The sequence below is a fragment of the Bufo bufo genome, chromosome 4 (assembly GCF_905171765.1).
Source record: "Bufo bufo chromosome 4, aBufBuf1.1, whole genome shotgun sequence".
Lineage (NCBI taxonomy): Eukaryota > Metazoa > Chordata > Amphibia > Anura > Bufonidae > Bufo > Bufo bufo.
In genome coordinates, this window is record NC_053392.1 from 491,477,117 (window position 1) to 491,496,842 (window position 19,726).

The 19,726-nt window shown below is 43.3% G+C and overlaps 1 protein-coding gene across 10 annotated transcripts in view; it reads right to left on the reverse strand.

Annotated features, from left to right (window-relative positions):
• BIRC6 (baculoviral IAP repeat containing 6) overlaps positions 1-19,726 on the reverse strand; it is a 312,461-nt gene that overhangs the window by 35,220 nt on the left and 257,515 nt on the right. For all 10 annotated transcript variants that reach the window (XR_005778475.1, XM_040429565.1, XM_040429564.1 and 7 more), the window contains one exon: positions 2,846-3,056. Coding sequence is in view for 9 of the 10 variants with exons in the window: in XM_040429565.1 (XP_040285499.1) it covers positions 2,846-3,056 (211 nt within the window). In the remaining variant the exon portion in view is untranslated. The remainder of the gene's footprint in view (positions 1-2,845; positions 3,057-19,726) is intronic.

Below are 19,726 nucleotides of genomic sequence, written 5' to 3' on the forward strand. Positions count from 1 at the left end.
CAGAAATTTTTTCAAAAACCCACTTTTTAGGGACCAGTTCAGGTCTGAAGTCACTTTGTGAGGCTTACATAATAGAAACCACCCAAAAATGATTTTACAAAACGTAGTTAACCCTTTAGGTGTTCCACAAGAGTTAATGGCAAATGGTGCTAAAATTTCAGAATTTAGATTTTTGGGCAAATTTTCCATTTTAATCCATTTTTTTCCAGTAACAAAGCAAGGGTTAGCAGCCAAACAAAATGCTATATTTATTGCCCCAATTCTGTAGTTTGCAGAAACACCCCATATGTGGCCGTAAACTACTATACAGGCACACAGTAGGGCGTAGAGGGAAAGGTGCGCCGTATGGTTTTTGGCAGATTTTGCTGGACTGTTTTATTTACACCATGTCCCATTTGAAGCCCCCCTGATGCACCCCTAGAGTAGAAACTCCAAAAAAGTGACCCCATTTTAGAAAACTACGGGATAAGGTGGGCAGTATTGTTGGTACTAGTTTAGGGTACATATGATTTTTGGTTGCCCTAGATTACACTTTTTGTGAGGCAAGGTAACAAGAAATAGCTGTTTTGGCGCCGTTTTTATTAGTTTTTATTTTCAACATTCATCTGACAGGTTAGATCATGTAATATTTTTTATAGAGCAGGTTGTCAAGGACGCGGCGATACCTAATATGTATACTATTTTTTTTATTTATGTAAGTTTTACACAATGATTTTATTTTTGAAACAAAATAAATCATGTTTTAGTGTCTCCATAGTCAGAGCCATAGTTTTTTCAGTTTTTGGGCAAATATCTTGGGTAGGGTATGATTTTTGCAGGATGAGGTGACTGTTTTATTGGTACTATTTTGGCGTACATACGACTTTTTTGATCACTTTTTATTACCTTTTTTGGGAAGTAAGGTGGGCAAAATTTCAATTTCATCATTTTTTTTTATGGTGTTCACCGTGCGGGTAAAGTAACATGACCGTTTTATAGATCAGGTCGTTACGAACGTGGTGATATCAAACATGTGTAGGGAATTTTATTTTTTTATTTTTTAATCAGTGATAAATGTGATTTTTACTTTTTTTTCACTTTTTTTTTTTTGACCCAGATTCACTTGCTTCTTGAAGATCCAGTGGGTCTGATGTCTGTATAATACAGTACACTGTAGTGTACTGTACTGTATTTTCACTTTACAAAGTCTGATTAGACTTCTGCCTTTAGCTGAAATCTAATCAGCACCATGGACAGCCTGACGCCTGTGAGGGCGTCCGGTTGCCATGGTACCCATCACTCGCTGCCACAGCAGAGCACTGGGTGATGGGGAGGTAGGGGGGGCCCCCTCCCTCTCCCATCAGGTGCTGAAAAGGCACAGCAGCCCCCGATGGGAGAGGGAGGGAGCTCCCTCCCTCAACCTTTTCCATACAGCGGTCCCTACGGACCGCGGCATGGAAGGGGTTAAACGCATGGCATCTGTGCCAGCACAGATGTCAGGAGTTTCAAGCAATGTGCTGACACTCTGCAAACCGCACAGCCTTCTCTTCAACCAGCTGATTGGTGGGGGAACCAGGTGTTGGACCCCCTCTGATCTGATACTGATGACTTAGGCCTCCTGCACACGGCCGTTTTTTTTCCCCTGCTTACTGGCCGTTTTTTGCATTCCGTATACGGTACCATTCATTTCAATGGTTCCGCAAAAAAAACGGAATGTACTCCGTATGCATTCCGTTTCCGTATTTCCGTTCCAACATAGAACATGTCCTATTATTGCCCGCAAATCATGTTCCGTGGCTCCATTCAAGTCAATGGGTCCGCAAAAAAAACGGAACACATACGGAAATGCATCCGTATGTCTTCCGTTTCCTTTCTGTTTTTTGCTGAACCATCTATTGAAAATGTTATGCCCAGCCCAATTTTATCAATGTAATTACTGTATATGCCATACGGAAAAACGGAACGGAAAAACAGAACAGAAACACAACAGAAACAAAAAACGGAACAACGGATCCGTGAAAAACGGACCGCAAAAACACTGAAAAATCCATACGGTCGTGTGCAATAGGCCTTATCCTGAGGATAGGTCATCAATATTAAAACCCTGGAAAACACCTTTAACGATAGGAAATGCCATAAGGCTAAATTCATGCACAGCAAAAGTATAAGGTATTTTCTTCCTGTTCCTATGCAACCATATGTCATACATCTGCAACGTATATTCCGTACGAAACATCTCCAAACATGTGATGTAACCTAGAGCAAATTAGGAGACCTGGTAATTACAAAGCAAAGTATGCCACTTAAAATTCTTACCTACAAAACATTCACCAGTTTTAAAAGGAGCATTTACCCTCATACCTAGTAGGTGGAGTACCAAAAATGAAGCAAAAAATAACGGCTCATGCACGCGAACGTATTTACTTTCTGTCCGTTCCTTCTTTTTTTTTAACCGACCACATGCGGAATTGATTTTAATGGGTCCGCAAGAAAAAAGGGAAGTTACTCCGTGTGCATTCCGTTTCCGTGTGTCCGTTTCGCAAAATCATAGAACATGTCCTATTATTGTCTGCATTACGGACAAGGATAGGACTGTTCTATTAGGGGCCAGCTGTTCCGTTCTGCAAAATACGGAATGCACATGGACGTCACCCGTATTTTTTGCGGGCAGCAAAATACATACGGTTGTGTGCATCAGGCCTAAACCTGCGACAGAAAAACTGACAGAAAAAGAGCTGGAGGCTCCATGTACAGCACTGGACAGGAGAATTATGGAGTATAATGTCTGGTCTTGTAGGAATAAGCCCTTGGAATATCCTGAAACCAGATTAGTTGACTGCAGTGTACAACTGCAAGGAAGCCTTACCTTAATCTGTTAGTATAGGTGTCAACACAGGTCTTCATTTTTGCCAGCAAAGTCCCCACCGATGTTTGTGACTCGGACTGTTCCTCCTCTTCTTCTCCATTAACACCAGGAAGAGGAAGGAGTAAAGGTACCAGTGCAACACATGAAGCAATGGCTCGGAGCAGCTCCAGCAAGGCTCGGTACAGGGGCACATGTCTGGCCATGTCCAACACTGAAAAGACAGAATAGATTGAAGATACATTTTAGTAGTAATCTAAAAGATCAAACAAAAAAAAAACAGAAATGAGCTCTGCCTCTACGACTCCTTAGAAAGAGGACTTGACACAGCATTGCTTACAGTTTACATGGGGGAATCTGTAAGACACACTGACATAAGGGGTCATGGACGTGCAAAAGGTTTATTTTACAAGGGGCACAAAACCCTAATATATAAAGTTTATAAGCATAAACATTATTAAAAGGGATTGTCCAAAATGTATCCATTACGTGCTGGCCAGGTGATAGGTGACCCACACTGATCACAACAGGTACATTACGTGTGAATAGAGTGGTGGTCGAGCATGTGCACTTCCGCTCCATTCAAAGTCTATGGAACTGCTGAAGGTAGTCATAACGTTGGAATGGAGCAGCAGTGTACATGCTTGACTGCCACTCCATTCAAACAGGGACATGGGATCCTCGTTCTCGTGATCACTGGGGGTTCCTGCATGCAGGCTCCTGACACCTATTCTGTGAACACGTGACAAGTTGTCATCCTGAGATATCCCCCTTTAAAAGACCAATTCTGTGTATGTAAACATTTCTGGAGGCTCTCAGGAAGTCCATGAGAGGTGATCCTGAACTCAGGAACACTACAGTCAGCCCATCCCCAGGCTGAAAGGGCAACAAAAAGTGTAATGTACTGCACAACAAATGGACAGAAGACGGACTTTGGCTTTACTGAGACACGGTTGCGAACAGAACTCACAGAATTATAGTCGGTGGAGATGCGAAGTTCACAATACTTAAAGAGTCCTATACTGTAGAAAAAAGGTTTGGTGCACATTCACACATCCCACAAAAATTGCAACAATTCAACCCATGCTTGACAAAGGATGCCATACGGACGTCATCAGTTTTTTTGCAGATGTGCAATTTGCGGACTGCAAGACTCAAACGTTCGTGTGCATGTAGGCTTAAGGCTATGTTCACACGGTCAGGATTTGAGGAGGATTTAGGAATGGTTTCTGCACCTAAATAGTCAACTTAAATAAAACTCACAAGTTCTGTGTGGCAGATTTTAGCATTTGTACCGTGCTCATTGTTAGATTTTGCAGCGGATAGTGATAATGCTTCTTCCGTAATACAATCCTTAGGCTTCTCACACAAATGATACGGATTGGCTCAGGATGCGTTCTGTGAAACTCGCACCATTTCACAAGCAAGTTCAGTTAGTCTTGTCTGCGATTGCGTTCAGTGTTTTCCACGCGGGTGCAATCCACTTGGATGCATTTTTCTCGCACGTGAAAAACCTTAAGATTTACAAACATCTCCTAGCAACCATCAGTGAAAAACTCATTGAATCCGGGTGCAATGCATTTTTCACTAAGGCCCCATTCACTTCAATTGGGTCAGGGCTGCGTGAAAAACGCAGAATATAGAACAGGCTGCGATTCTCACACAATGCAGAACTGATGCGTGAAAAAAATGTGCACAGACCAATTAAAATGAATGGGTCAGGATTCAGTGCGGGTGTTACGTGTTCAAGTCACGCATTGCACCCACGCGGGAAAACTCGCTTGTGTGAAAGAGGCCTGGACCATTTACCACCTTACACAGTTAGGCTAGGTCCACACGACTACATTTAGTTGCACCAATGTCGCACGACAATTTTTATAATGATAGTCTATGGTGTCGCACTGCGACCTGTGACATGCTGCGACAAGACAGTCACAAAAAATCCATTCGAAATGGATTTTTCTGCGACTGTCGCGGCATGTCGCAGTGCGACACCATAAACTATCATTATAAATATATTTGTGCGACATCAATGTCGCGCGACACATGTTGTAGTGTAGTTGTGTCCTATGTGTCGCGCGACGTGTAGACCTAGCCTTAAAGAAGAGCTGTCACACCTCCCAACAGGTCTGTTTTTACTAAATAATTGTATACCCCATAACAATTGAGGAGCATCTTTTCTTAAAACTCTACATTGTTCTGTTCCTTTGTTATGCCTCCTAGAAATGTATACATAAACTGACAACTGGGAGTTACCAGTAGGGGTCGTGTCCATGCACACAGTATAATTAGAGGCGACATTGCCAGACTGTGCAGGGAAACTCCTTTCAAAAGGCGAATCGTTACAGCCAGTTATCTATAGATCATAAAAGATTTGTAGGAGTAATAACAGTGGAACTGCACAACAAAACAAAAAAAAGCTCCGGAATGGTTACTGCATGGGGAATACGGGTAGTTACTAAAGCTGACATGTCAGGAGAGGTGACAGGCCCTTTAACTATCCAGATAACAGCAGTTCTTCCTGTGACTGCCCTACATGCCAAGAGTAACCCCTGCCATGGTCTTTTGTCAATACCAGTCATTGCTGCCGTCAGTAATGGGGTTGGTAATTGCTAGCAGTTTGAAGTCTCCACCTAGATAGGACCCTGTGTCAGCTGCTTTTTCCATTTGCCTCAAGCACCACAAATTACAAGTGGATACAGACAAGGAAGAAGCGGTATGTGCAGCGCGCGGTATGATTTTATTACATGCTGTTAAATGGTACACAGGCAATCAATACCACCTACATAGGTTGCTGTCATGGTACTGTAAAGGATATTTATTTAGTCACCCCGAGAGCTCCTCTACGTTCTCATACCAGTACAGAAACATTACATGCATATTGATCTAAATTACTAGATATCAGGTAGACTAAAGATGTACCGTATATATATTACACACGCAAACTATAAATAAAAACTGTAAAAATACTAAAGTTCACATTAAATTACCACTGGAAATCTATAGCAATGTCTGTTCTTTAATAACATTTTTTGGTTACACCAAAATCGCCAGCTGTCTTGAACATTTTACTATAAAGCATTTCAATAATTTCTGCAAGGCCTCATGCACACAACCGTATGTATTTTGCAGTCAGCAAAGTGCGGATCCGCAAAATACGGGTAACATCCGTGTTGCATCTTTACTTTTTGTGGACCCATTGACTTTTTGTGGCCAAGTATAGGACATGTTCTCTTTGCGGAACGGACATATGAATACGGAAAGCACGTAGGTCTGCATCCGTATTTTGCGGATATGCGATTTTTGCATGAGGCCTAATCCCATCAATCCTCAGCCATAAAGAAAACAGATTTTTGAATTCGAAAACCGGGATCAGCAAACTTCGGCACTCCAGCTGCTGTGAAACTACAACTCCCAGAATGCAAACATGCTCGGCTGTTCTAACTCCCACAGAAGTGAAAGAAGCTTTCTGGGAGTTGTCGTTTCTGAACAGCTGGAGTACCGGAGGTTGCTGGTTCCTGTTCTAAAAGCAATTTTTCCCAAGAAATAAAATAAGTACACCTTTTAAATAAGGCTACTTTCACACTGGCGTTTTTTGGCTTTCCGTTTCGGAGATCCGTTCAGGGCTCTCCCAAGCGGTCCAAAACGATTTGCATTCTAAATGGAAAAAGTCCGCTCAGAATGCATCAGTTTGGCTCCGTTCAGCTCTGGAGGCGGACACCAAAACGCTGCCTGCAGCGTTTTTCTGTCCGTAAAGTGGTTTGGAGCAAGACGGATCCGTCCCCATTGACTTACATTGTGTGTCAGGACGGATGCGTTTTCTCTGACACAATCTAGAAAACGGATCTGTCCCCCATTGACTTTCAATGGTGTTTAAGACGGATCCATCATGGCTATAGAAGGCATAATACAACTGGATCCGTTCATGACGGATGCATGTGGTTGTATTATGGTAACGGAAGCGTTTTTGCAGATCCATGACATACTCAAAAAACGCTAGCGTGAAAGTAGCCTTACCTACTCAACAGAAAGTATAGCTTGCTAAAGCCAAAACCCACTCAATAGTAGGTGGTGATCAAAGTGAATGACTTGCACTGTCTCATCCATTGGTTGATTAGGATGCGCCTCTCTCTTTTCTAATACGCAATACTTACCCATCCTGACCAACCCACGTCCACCTGGCTCAGGTGGACGCACATGTTCAGTTCTTTCCTTCATCCGCCACCAGCTATATATTCTGTTTGGGGCGGTGACCGTTACACGGAGAGATCTGCGGCTAAAATGAGACACCCCTGGAGCTGCGGCAGGGAGAAGAAAGGGCAGCCTGAAGAGAATCTAGCAGAAACATTGGAGCAATGAATGTGGAGATCTCCGGATCCATGTGAGGTACAGGGCTGGTTCTAGCTTTGTTAGAAAGGGATTGTCATGTAGTATATAATGTCTATTTTCATTTCTTTTGGCATCTGTTATGGCACCACCCCTTTAACTATAGATGCTGAACTACGAAGATGGCAGCACTTTACTTCTGACCCTTAAAGCTCCTCCTCCTAAAACGGTTTTGGATTTAACAAAAAAAAAAAAAAAGCAAACCTAATGGGCTGTTAAATAGATAATATTGAGCGGCACTAACTCCTTTTTTCCAAATCATTTAACAATCTGAATACAGCTTAATTGAATGAGGATGACGATCCGGCTACAAAGGGGAATGCGCAGCACATTGTGCATTAATACTGGTGATGCTGGGTAAAAAGGCACCGGGTATTTTAAAGGGATCAAACCATTTCAGCTTTGTATTCTACATGACTACTCCTTGACAATCCAGTCTTCTCTTCCAGGCTGGCAGCCGCTGGTATCATCCCAGAGTTAAGAAACTCATTAAGATCCCGAGTTGTGTAATAAGGCGGCTCAGCGGGGCCACTTGCGTGAGTAACACAAAGGTATAGCAGCTACAGTAGACTGTAAAACCACAGGCTAGCAGCACAGTACAATACAAAGCCTTCTCATTCCTAATTAAAAGCCTTTTAAACTTTGCACAGTAGCTATAGACACATAAAATGGATCAGGTAGTCCATCTCCTGAAGGGCTCGGCTTTTCCTCCCACCATTGCTGAATAATTCAGCGCTGCAGGCTTTCCCAGCGCTCATCGCTGTACCTTTCCAAACATATGAATGTGGTTGTGCGCGCTTCTGGCCATCATGTCACTTCTACGCGCTTTATGCTCTGCTGCATTTTAAACTCATAAGTCATGACTCGTCGTCACAGGCATTTGCCGAAGTGTGTCTAAACCATCCATGATTGTGGCTCCCAGGGGCTCAGTTAATGTCTAGTGGCAGCCACATAGGGTTTAAAAATTACAGGAGCGCTAACAAAAACTCAATGCATCACAGCCCAAAAATAAAACCTTTACCTGAAGACAGACGCACCACTGGACATCTACATCTTGTGTTCAAAGGGTAACAAGACGCAGCAAGAGCCAAGGAGGCAAGGCTAGGGTCACATCTGTGTTCGGTAAATCCGGTAGTCTGTTCTGGCAGAGGGACCACCGGATCCTCTTTCACTATAATGGGATCAAATCGGGTTTTCGGCTTGCATGGAAACATGACACATCCCATTATAGAGCAATGGGATCTGGCAGGTCCCGGTGGTGTCCGGCTATGTCAGATATAGTAATTCTGGTAGTTTGTTCCTCTGTCTTTCCAGAACGTACCGATGTAACATGGTTAGCACTCCTTTTTTCTGAGATTTCTGAGTTTGGTTATCTAATCTAAGCAAACACCTTCAATTACTTTTCAATGGCTTTTGTCTGCAATTGTCACACCCCTGGTCCCTGATCGCCCAGTAATGTCTCTCACTGCCCCCCACAGCCCCGAGTAGTGTTTACCACTGCCCCCAATAATGTCCCCAGTAGTGCACCCCACTAGTGCCCTGCATAGCCCCCAGTAGTGTCCCCCACTGCCTCCAGTAGTGTCCCCCACAGTAATGTCCCAAGGAGTGTCCCCCACTGCCCCAGTAATGTCCCCTGTAGTGCCTTCCACAGGCCCTTGCAATGTCCCCGACTGCCCACAGTCTTCATGTAATGGGGCCCAGCATTTTCACTGTACTTAATGCCGGGCCCCGTCAGACCGCTCATCTCACCTGCAAGATATGCACTTCTCCAGTCTCTAGGCCTCCAGCATAAGGCCCCGGCGCTGCCACACTAAAACTAGTCACAAATTAAGCAGGTGGGCGGAGCCTGACTAACCCCCTCACCGGGCCTGGTCGCACCCTCTGCGACTGCGATAGTTACGCCCCTGTCTTTAATCCTTATGTGGCACCTCTCTTGTAGATAACCTAAGCTGAAAGCTTTAAAAAAAACTCCAACAAAATGAAGATAGACTTCAATAAAATGTGTCTATAGCACCACTTGCGGTTTGTTCTTTGGTCGAATACACGCAGCCGCGGTATCCTGGCCTGGCATCCTGCTGACAGCAGGAGCACACGGTGTCATTGGTTGCTATGACGCCGTGCGCTTCATGCCGCCGCTGCACTACAGTAATACACTGGTATAGATCATACGAGTGTATTACTGTAGTGCAGCTGCGGCATGAAGCAGGAATCCAGGCCGGGATTCCACGGCCGTGTGCATTCAGCCTTTTCCTTATTTTTTTGTCAGTCTCACTGCGGTGGTCTAACATGCTCAGTTTAAAGGGTTTCTACCACCACATTTTGACCTAATTAGCTGTCAGACACTAGCGATCTGCTAGTGTCTGCTGTACCTAACCATGCTATTGTAATTCCTTTCTCTGCAGCGGTTACCCTAAAAAACGTAGTTTTATTGGTATACAAATGAGCCTCTAGGTGCTATAGGGGCGTCTTTTCAGCACCTAGAGGCTCCGTCCACTCACCATTTCTGCCGCCCAGCACGCTCCAGCCCGCCCCTCTGCTCTAGATTGACAGCCTACTTGCGCCTGCGCCGTGTGCTTCTGTATTCGGCGCAGTGACTGTAGGACTGCTCCCTGCGCCGTAATCGGTGCAGTGAAGATGCCGACGCAGGGAGACAGTCACTGCGCCTGCGCCGAATACAGAAGCACACGGCGCAGGCGCGAGAATTCAGCCGAGATGGAGAAAAGTAGGCTGTCAATCTAGAGTAGAGGGGCGGGCTGGAGCGCGCTGGGCGGCAGAAATGGTGAGTGGACGGAGCCTCTAGGTGCTGAAAAGACGCCCCCATAGCACCATAGGCTCATTTTCATACCAATAAAACTACGTTTTTTAGGGTAACCGCTGCAGAGAAAGGAATTACAATAGCATGGTTAGGTACAGCAGACACTAGCAGATCGCTAGTGTCTGACAGCTAATTAGGTCAAAATGTGGTGGTAGAAACCCTTTAAATCTTCAGCTGCCGTATATCCGGTTAGAAACTGTGGCAGAAAGGGCACACTCCCTGAGCTGCCAGGCTGAAGATAATCTAGCAGAACAATTGAATCAGTGAATGGGGAGATCTCTGGATCCATGTGAGGTACAGGGCTGGTTCTAGCTTTGTTAGAAAGGTATTTTAATTTACTATATGATGTCTGATTTTCATTTTTTACATCAATCATGGCATATTGGCGTAACTCCTTTAACTCCTGTATATAGACCCATAGAAGTTAATGGTGCAATTCACCCCTCTGCTTTTCCTCACGGACCTTCAAGAAACTAAGGGCTTGCACTACTTTAGTCTGTGTCTAAGGCCTCTTTCACACGAGCGTGACGGATTGGCGACGGATTGGCTCTGGAATGCGTTTAGGGTGCGTTCAGTGAAACTTGCACCATTTTGTAAGCAAGTTAAGTAAGTTTTGTCTGCGATTGTTAAGTGTTTTTTGCGCGGGTGCATTGCGTTTTGACGCGTTTTTTGCGTGGGTGCATTGCGTTTTGATGCGTTTTTCACGCACAAGATGAAAAACTTAAGGTTTACAATCATCATCTCTTAGCAACCATCAGTGAAGAACGCATTGCAGATGCAATGCGTTTTTCACTGAAGCCCCATTGTCTTCTATGGGGCCAGGGCTGCGTGAAAAACGCAGAATATAGAACATGCTGCGTTTTTCACGCAACGCAGAACTGGTGCGTAAAAAATAAAAAAATAAAAAATCATGTACACAGCCCAATTGAAATGAATTGGTCAGGATACAGTGCGGGTGCTATGCATTCAAGTCACGCATTGCACCCGCGCGGAAGACTCGCTCGTGTGAAAGGGGCCTAACAGAATACACCCGTCTCCAGCAGTCACCAGGCCCGTGTCGTACATGGACCTAAATATCATCCGTGTGCTGTGGCCGCAACATAGACGATTTTTAATACGACTAGCAGATATAAGCTCAGAAGTGCTGAGAAGGGGGCTGCAGTATAAGCCGTCAGAGAGCTTGTCTGATGGATTTAACACAGAATAGGATCGAGCAGTCTGCATTATATTCTACTACATTCACGCCCTGCCAGCCTAATGATTTAAAAAAAAAAAAGTTTAAAGAATCTCTATCACACTTGGGTATAAAGCAGCTTTAAAAAGGATCGACGACTCAGGATCTCATATAGGGTTGGAGGAGGGAACTCCCTTCTATATACAGTCCCCGATTAGGCTACTTTCACACTTGCGGCAGAGTGACCCGGCAAAACGTATGCCAACTGATGGCATTTGTAAGGCCTCATGCACACGACCGTATTTTGTTTCCTTGTCAGTTCAGTTTTTTTTTTTTGCTGATAGGATGCGGACCCATTTATTTCAATGGGTCCACCAAAAATGCGGAAAGCACACCATCAAAATGTCCGTTACGTAGCCCCGCAAAAAAAAATAATGCCGGATCAGCATTCAGGCAAGTCTTCAGTTTTTTGGGCCGGAGATAAAACCGTAGCATGCTGCTGTTTAATCTTTGTCCTGATCAGTCAAAAAGACTGAACTGAAGACATCCTGAACGGATTGCTCTCCATTCAGAATGCATGGGGATAAAACTGATCAGTTCTTTTTTGATATAGAGCCCCTAGGACGGAACTCAATGCCGGAAAAGAAAAACGCAAGTGTGAAAATACTTGCGTTTTTCTTTTCCGGCATACAGTTCCGTCCTAGGGGCTCTATACCGGAAAATAACTAATCCGTTTTATCCCCATGCATTCTGAATGGAGAGCAATCCGTTCAGGATGTCTTCAGTTCAGTCTTTTTGACTGATCAGGAAGGAGATAATACCGCAGCATGCTACGATTTTATCTTCGGCCCATAAAAACTGAAGACTTGCCTAAATGCCGCATTTTTTTCCATAGGAATGTATTCGTGCCGGATCCGGCATTCAAAATACCGGAATGCTGGATCCGTGCTTCTGGCCTGCACATGCGCAGACAGAAAAAAAAAGGTGAAAAAAAATAAATGCCGGATCAGTTTTGCCGGATGACACCGGAAAGACGGATCCGGCATTTCAATGCATTTTTAAGACTGATCAGGATCTTGATCAGTCTTACAAATGCCATCAGTTGGCATATGTTTTGCCGGAACTGCTTGCCGGATCTCTCTGCCGCAAGTGTGAAAGTACCCTTACTTTGTCCTAATTTCCTACAGAGCAGTAGGATTACCATTTCTTAGCATTAGACCTTTTTTTATTTTGTTTTTGCATGCACAGCCAAATATCAGTCTTTCCGAAGTTCTCCCTGATAGACTGCAAGGACAATAAGATGAATCATTGTGACAGGTCCAAATAGATTTAATGAACAGAAATAAGTAATATATAGCACAAAGATTTTACAACTGCAACGAACGGTTAGAAGTGTCTGCTGTGATTAGCTCCAATATTATAAATCATGTCACAAAGGAAATTAAACAATTCACACCATTTGCCACGTTCCGAAAGCATCTCAATTAGAAAATCAGGAATCCAGAAAGTATACGTACGCACCATATAATACAGCACTAGAAGCCGAGTTCAGATGGCTGAAAACAGTGGTACGGTATATTGTGGGGAGCTGGCAGAATGGGGGATAGGAAGGGTCCAGGTTTAGGTTGCCTAAACATGCGGCAGATTTTGTTGCAGAAAATTTCCGTGGCTGAAAATCCGCTCCATTCCTCTGAATGGGACTTGCAGAAATCCATGTGGTTGCTGCCATATCCACCCCACTCCGATTAATTTTCTGCAATAAAATCTGCTGCATGTGAAGGCCTCCTTACAGTGTAAGGTGGTGTTCACATCAGCGCTAAGGATTTCCATTCTAGTAGCCGAACGATAAAAATAACCGCTGTTCTGGATCTGCCACATTACGGCTCATGCACGCGGCCGTCGCCGTCTTTGCAGTCCGCAAAACATGGATACCAGCCGTGTGCGTTCCACATTTTTCAGAACGGAACGTCCGGCCCATAACATCCTTGTCCGTAATTCTATTGCCATGGAACGGACAAATGGATGCAGACAGCACAATTGAGGATAACTGAGTCCATCAGGTTTCCACTCAGGAGTCCGTCATTTTTATAGGAAATAAACGCACTGCTTTTTTTTTTTTATCCCACATTTTTTACTGAATCTGTGATGGGGCCCCCAAATGGAGCTTCTGAAGCAGACATGAGCATAGCCTTCCACACTGAACAGATGAAATATTCCAGGTATACCTTTCACGTTTTGGACATAGCCCATTTCGCAGCCAGTAATGCGGAATTTGCAGCCCTATTAATGTTATGTTCACACAGTCTCGCTGCAGAAATGACAACCCCATACATCTGAATGGTGTTTGTGAAAATGCACTCACTACAGAGACTACCCTATTCAGAGGTACTAAATGGATTTTCAGTTGCAGGTACTTCAGCATCAAATCTGCTGCAGGTAAACATACCCCTAAAATTCCCCCCCCCCCTCCCCAAAAAAATCTAAAAAAAAAAATTTAGTATATGGCACAAAACATTTAACATCCATCGTGGGGGTCTCCTAGAGATAGAGATCTTTCTGCTGCAGAAGATTCCTTAATTTTATTGTTAGATTGATTACGACTAGAGGCGCTTTTACCGCACGCCTATTGAATTAACATGAAGCGCTGTGATATCTGGAATGTGGCTGGCAGAATATTAAGCAGCCTGTCTGCTGATCTCCTGAAGCTTCTCCTTGATAACCATTCATCTGTACTTCTAGAGACTGTACAATGTAGACCAGCTTACAAGCACTATCTTTAGTTAGCCTTTTATTCTTCCGGTTACCATAAATATAACTTATGTTTTAGACTAATTCATCATCAATTACTACCTAATATAACGTAAATTTCACATATTTACCGTTCAGTAGTTTTCTTCCTCTGCTACCCACTGTTTCCTCATAAATGACCATGGCATCGACCTGTAGTTCGGAGCCTTTGTTAGGTCGAGCATGCTCAGTGTGTGGCTATAAATTCTCTAGCTAAACGTCTTGTGAAACAAAGGGCGTGTCAGTGTGCTGCTGATTGCTGAGAAGAGGGGGCGTGACCGGACAGTATATCAGGCAGCCAATCAGTAAACACCAACACTCACAGCAGGAAAGCTAGGGATTGTGGGGATTGTAGTTTTGTGAGGGAAGATCAGGCGCCATGCATGATCACACAGAAGCTAGACAAATGGATTGCAACTCTGGTTATATGTATAGGAATAGGTTCTGGTTGGGTCACAGCTTGCAGCCTTAAAGGTGTATTCCCATCACAGACAATCGGGGCATATTTATAGGATATGCTCCCATTGTTGGATAAGTGCGGGTCCCACCTCGAGAACGGAGCAGGGAGAGCTGTGGCTGGAGGACCCCGGATTTCCCAGGGTCCGTCCACCATCCAGCGCTGCTCCCATAGAAGTGAATAGGAGCTCAGCACGCACACGCGGCCGCTGCTCCCATTAATTTCTATGGGGAAGATGGAAATACCTGAGCCAGTACTCAGCTATTTTTGGTGGTCCCATAGAAATGAATGGAGGGCGGCTGCGCATGCGCCCTCCGTTTATTTCCCCGCTCCGTTCTCATTGTAGGTGCGGGTCCTAGAGGTGGGACCCGCACCTATCAGACAATGGGGGCATATCCTAGCGATAAGCCCCCTTGTCTGAGATGGCAAAACCCCTTTAATGTAGTTTCTCAAAAATGAGTTACTTTACCGGAATACCCCGTTAAGAACCAGAGGGTGTTTAAATTTAAACGCTCAGATTTATAAATCTGCCTGCATCTAGGGTTTCTACACTTTTTTTCCCCGACATGCTTGACAAGGGGGTGGGACTTTGTCGGAATGGCAGTGGGCCTAGGAGGCGCCATTTTGGCCCACAATTCTGGCATAAAAATCTGTCTCTAAATAAGCCAACTAATAGTTGGAATACAATCTGAGAAAAATGTCCATCCCTGCACCAGATTCACCATCCAGCCTGAGCCCCTGTGATAAATCTGGTGCAGGTCTAGACAGCCTGTCTAAGTTTATGTTGTCTACAAGATCAGTAAATCTGGGCCAATGAGTTTAACACCCTAACCGTCCCACTTCCTGCAAGATCCCAGAGCTGAGCACTGCTGTATATACATACTGCTCAGTTTCTATATCCTGCTCTCCCAGTCTGTGCATTTTGCATTCATTGCACAGAACACATTTTTCCCACTGTGGCCTAATATGTCAGCATGTGACGACAGGCTTCTTCTGCAATGTACAGGGGCCTGGTACATTACACAGGGAAGAGGTAGCCCGTGTATGGCCGAAATGCTGGTATAATGTTTCCATGCAATGGTCCTTAGCTCAGTGGCATGCCACAGGGAGTGATTTTTTGTTTCAATGCATAAGATTTAAAAAAATAAAAATAAAATGTGATTGTAGAAAACCCTTTAAAAAAATAAAAATAAAAAACACACTCCCACAAGACTTTTTATTCTCTGACCTGAAAAGTACATAATGTAAACTGTAGTGAAGGTAATCTTTTTACCAATGACTGTATTAAGAGTTATAACCTTCCTTAGGTTCCTCAGCTGACACAGGACAGGAAGTCAGCTACTTTTCTGTTCATTTCTATGAGACTGACATCGAGGCGCCCATGGGAATACATAGAGAAACTGGCTTCCTGACTACACATAAGATACTGTGTCAGTTGGAGTCAGAGTGTTGGTCACATGACACAGCTGAGGATCAGAAAGGAGGTTATAACTCACATATACGGTCAGTGGTGAGAAGCATAGCTTCACTACCTTTGACATCATAAAAATGTTTGTGGGAGTTTCTTTAAAGGCTATGTACACCTTTGGGGGCAATTTTTTTTAAATTATTGCACTGTACTTATTTTGAGCTAAAAATCATTGTTTTTCAACTGGTCTTTATTAACAATATGGTGTCCATTTTTTGTACAGAGCTGAGATGCTGTAGTAGCTGCCTGTGGATTTTCTGTATTTTCCGTCATCTGAGGAGCAGACGGACTCCTTATCTCTGCTCTCTGACATTATAAACACTCATTGAAGCTCAATCCTTATCTTACTGATAATAATGGGGCTTAAATAAGTGTTTATAACCTCTTAGTAGTTTAGAGATAAGGGTTGTTAGATGACCAAAGTAAAAGTGAAAGTACCAGTGACAGAATGGCCTAATATTTTTAATAAAGGCCAACTGAAAATATGATTTTTAGCTAAAAATTCGTTAACTGCAACCATGAACAAAAATTGCATCCAAAGGTGTACATAACCTTTAAGTGCCTAGTGACATCTTTTGCCAGGTTTAAAGAGGACCCACCACCTCTCCGCACGAGTCTTAGTAAATACATGTATTTCCCAACCGGCATGAATTTTTATAGCAGCTTTTCCTGTAACTATGATGTGCCATTGCTTCATTATTCCTTCTAGAGGTTTATAAATGAATTGCCAACAGTCTGCAACATAGGTCCTGCTGGGTGTTACCAGTTGGGGGGGGTGTCTATGCACAGTCTGACACTGACAGCAATGATTAGATAATGTCAGACTGTGCAGGGACAAATCACACTTCGCTTGACCTTTAATGCAAACGGATGGTAATTCATTCATAAACTTCTCATAGGAATAACAGCAGAATGGCACGACAGCCGTAAGAAAGGATGCTCAAAAACATTGGTAATGCAAGTAGATACTAAAACAGACATGACAGGTTCTCTTTAAATCAATATCTATGTCAAACCTCCCTAACTACCACATATTTTAGATCATAAGTTCACGGGCGCTGATTGGATGGAGCAGATTGCATTTTTTAAAGTTGCCTTCTCAGGCTTTTAAATGTCTTTTATGTAAAAATGCAGAATCCTGGTATAGCACTTTGCTGAGGTTTAATACAATAGAGTAAAATTAATATTCCTGCCTTTCACACAGAATTAGGTTACACATGGTTGACCACTTCCATACTGTGATGAGCGCACTTTCACCTTAGCGGACAGTAAATTCAGATATCGTGGACAAGACAAGTAATCCCCTCAATATCAGCATATTTACTGTATACAGCATGTAGGCAATATGTTCTGCTGAGGCCCATACTTGGTCAAGGTAATTAAAGAGATCAATGAGGGTGCTGGGAGTTTTCATTAGGCACCTGGAAAGAAGCTGTAAATAAAATTTACTATCCTGTCCCAAAGAAACATCAAAAGGGAAGTTTCCTTCGGATTGATTCCATGTAATTTTGATTATTTTGCAGGAATATTAACAAATTGGTTTATAAAAAAAGCACATGTGCGTAAGGTGTAGAAAAAAAAACCTCATTTTTGTTTGTGCTTCTAAAAACTTTATGCTTAATTTCAACTGCCCAAGTGTTGGGCAGATCATCAGGAACAAATGTGCTCATTGGGTGAAACGGTCTTTGGTAAGTACATTTCACTTATTGTTTCTATGGAGCAGATCTGTTGCCCAGAAACAAATTTGTATGAGGACGAGCAATATCAGTAGCCACCGCTTGTCCTCAGCAATCCCCTCACAGTGGAGGGGATTGCTGTAAATGCAGCTCTTCACCTCCACTGAACGAGTAGATGATTGTCGGGAAGGAAGGCTTCCCTCTCAATAATTGTCTGCTCATCTGCGCAGTGTAAATGCGCCTTTAGACAATTTTTACTAATATCATATGCTAAGACAATAAAGAACTATAGTTAACAGTTTAACCCCTTCCAGACATACCCATGTAAATTTACGTCAGCGGTCAGGCATTTAAAAATGGCACCTGCTCGCGAGCGGAGCAGGCGTCATAGCCACCGGGGGTGCCTTCTGTTTTAAACAGCAGGCACCCAACACTAATGTATGTGATCGGCGATAATGCTGATTGCACACATTTAACCCCTCGGATGCCATGGTAAAATATGACCACAGCAAATAGGAAGTTAGAGACCGGGAGCACGTGCTCCTGACTGTGTACTGGCTCCTTCTGGCAATGATCAGGGGAGCCGGATGTAGTGTGCGGCAACCTCTGTACTCAGGAATAGTACAGGGCTACTGCACATGACATCATATGGAGCCCCAGGCGAAAAACGCCTGTAATATTAAAATATTTATACCATACGGCAAAACAGAAGAAAAAAAAAAAATTGTAAAAATGGCAGTAGTAAATTTTTTTTTTCCCCTGTATGAAAATGGAAGAAAAACTATACATATGTGGCATTGTAATCGCACTGACCCAGAGAATAAAATTAACAGGTCAGTTTACCGCATAGGAAACTGTGTAAAACATTGGCAGAATATTTTTTTTTTTTTTTTTTTTATAATTCCACCCGATTTGGAATTTTCCTGCTTCCCACCACATTTTATGCAACTGTAAATGGTGCCATTAGAAAGTACATCTTGTCCTGCAATAAAGCAAGTCCTCATACGGCTGTGTGAATGAAAAAAATAAGTTATCGCTTTGGGAGGGCTGGGAGTAAAAATGGAAAATCACCTGGTTTTGAAAGGGATAGGGGAATAATATATCAAACAACTAAAAACGGATTATGTACCCATGAATATCAAACCAGATTTCATAATTTTAGTTTGGCACTGCAGAAAGGTACCACTTGGAACAAAAACAGAGTTTGGTAAAAGGTTTTTAACAGTAGAAATTAATTTCTGAAGTTATTACCCTAAATTTCGCGAGACTTCGCGAAGTAATAACTTTGGTTCATAGGAGCCAATACATTCTAATACTGTACGGAGAGCTCGCTCCGTACAGTATTCTAATGAAGTTTTATGCAAATCGACTTCGGATGTTTCATCCAAAGTTGATTCACTCATCGCTAGACACAACCCCAAAGAATAGACACACCCTCTAAGTTGTCAGCCTGAAATAAATCTAAGAGCAATGAATGGGAGGGGGGTTCTATTTTTTTTAATCTACTATTTGAGGCGATTCTCATTTTCTACATGAATCTTGGCATAACTCCTTTAATGCTAGATTCTGCTGCTCCTGTGAAAAAAGTCACGCTGGATGGTGTCCCCTTCCTGGCTCACGACGGTACAGGACATTACAAGCCAGCTCAGACAGCATTCGATGCTTCCGTAGATGAAGCTGTGGGAAGTGCACAGTACGCTGTATGTCGCGGGAGCTGACTTGTACGGACATATCCTGGCATGAGAAACGCCAGAGGGGGACTGGCCAGGACAAGTATTCAGAGAAGCAGCACCACCTCCAGGACTCTTCGAGTATGTTCATACATGACGGCTATATATGTTTTGTTTTTTTTATGCATCTGTGTTATGCTGGCAGTAGAATTGAAGATTTTTGAAAAAAATTTTTTGGACTCTTGGTGAAAGGGTATTGCTGGACCAAATATTTCCACATACACAAGCAAGGCCACGACAATGTAATACTCAACGTGAACATTTTAAGGGATTTCTGAGTGCTATACTTTCTGACCGACAAGGCACGCACATGTTCCTGGCAGTTTAGCCAATACGGCTTCTCAATCTACAAAAGGTTTAAAGTGATAATGTACAAAACTGACACAGAGAA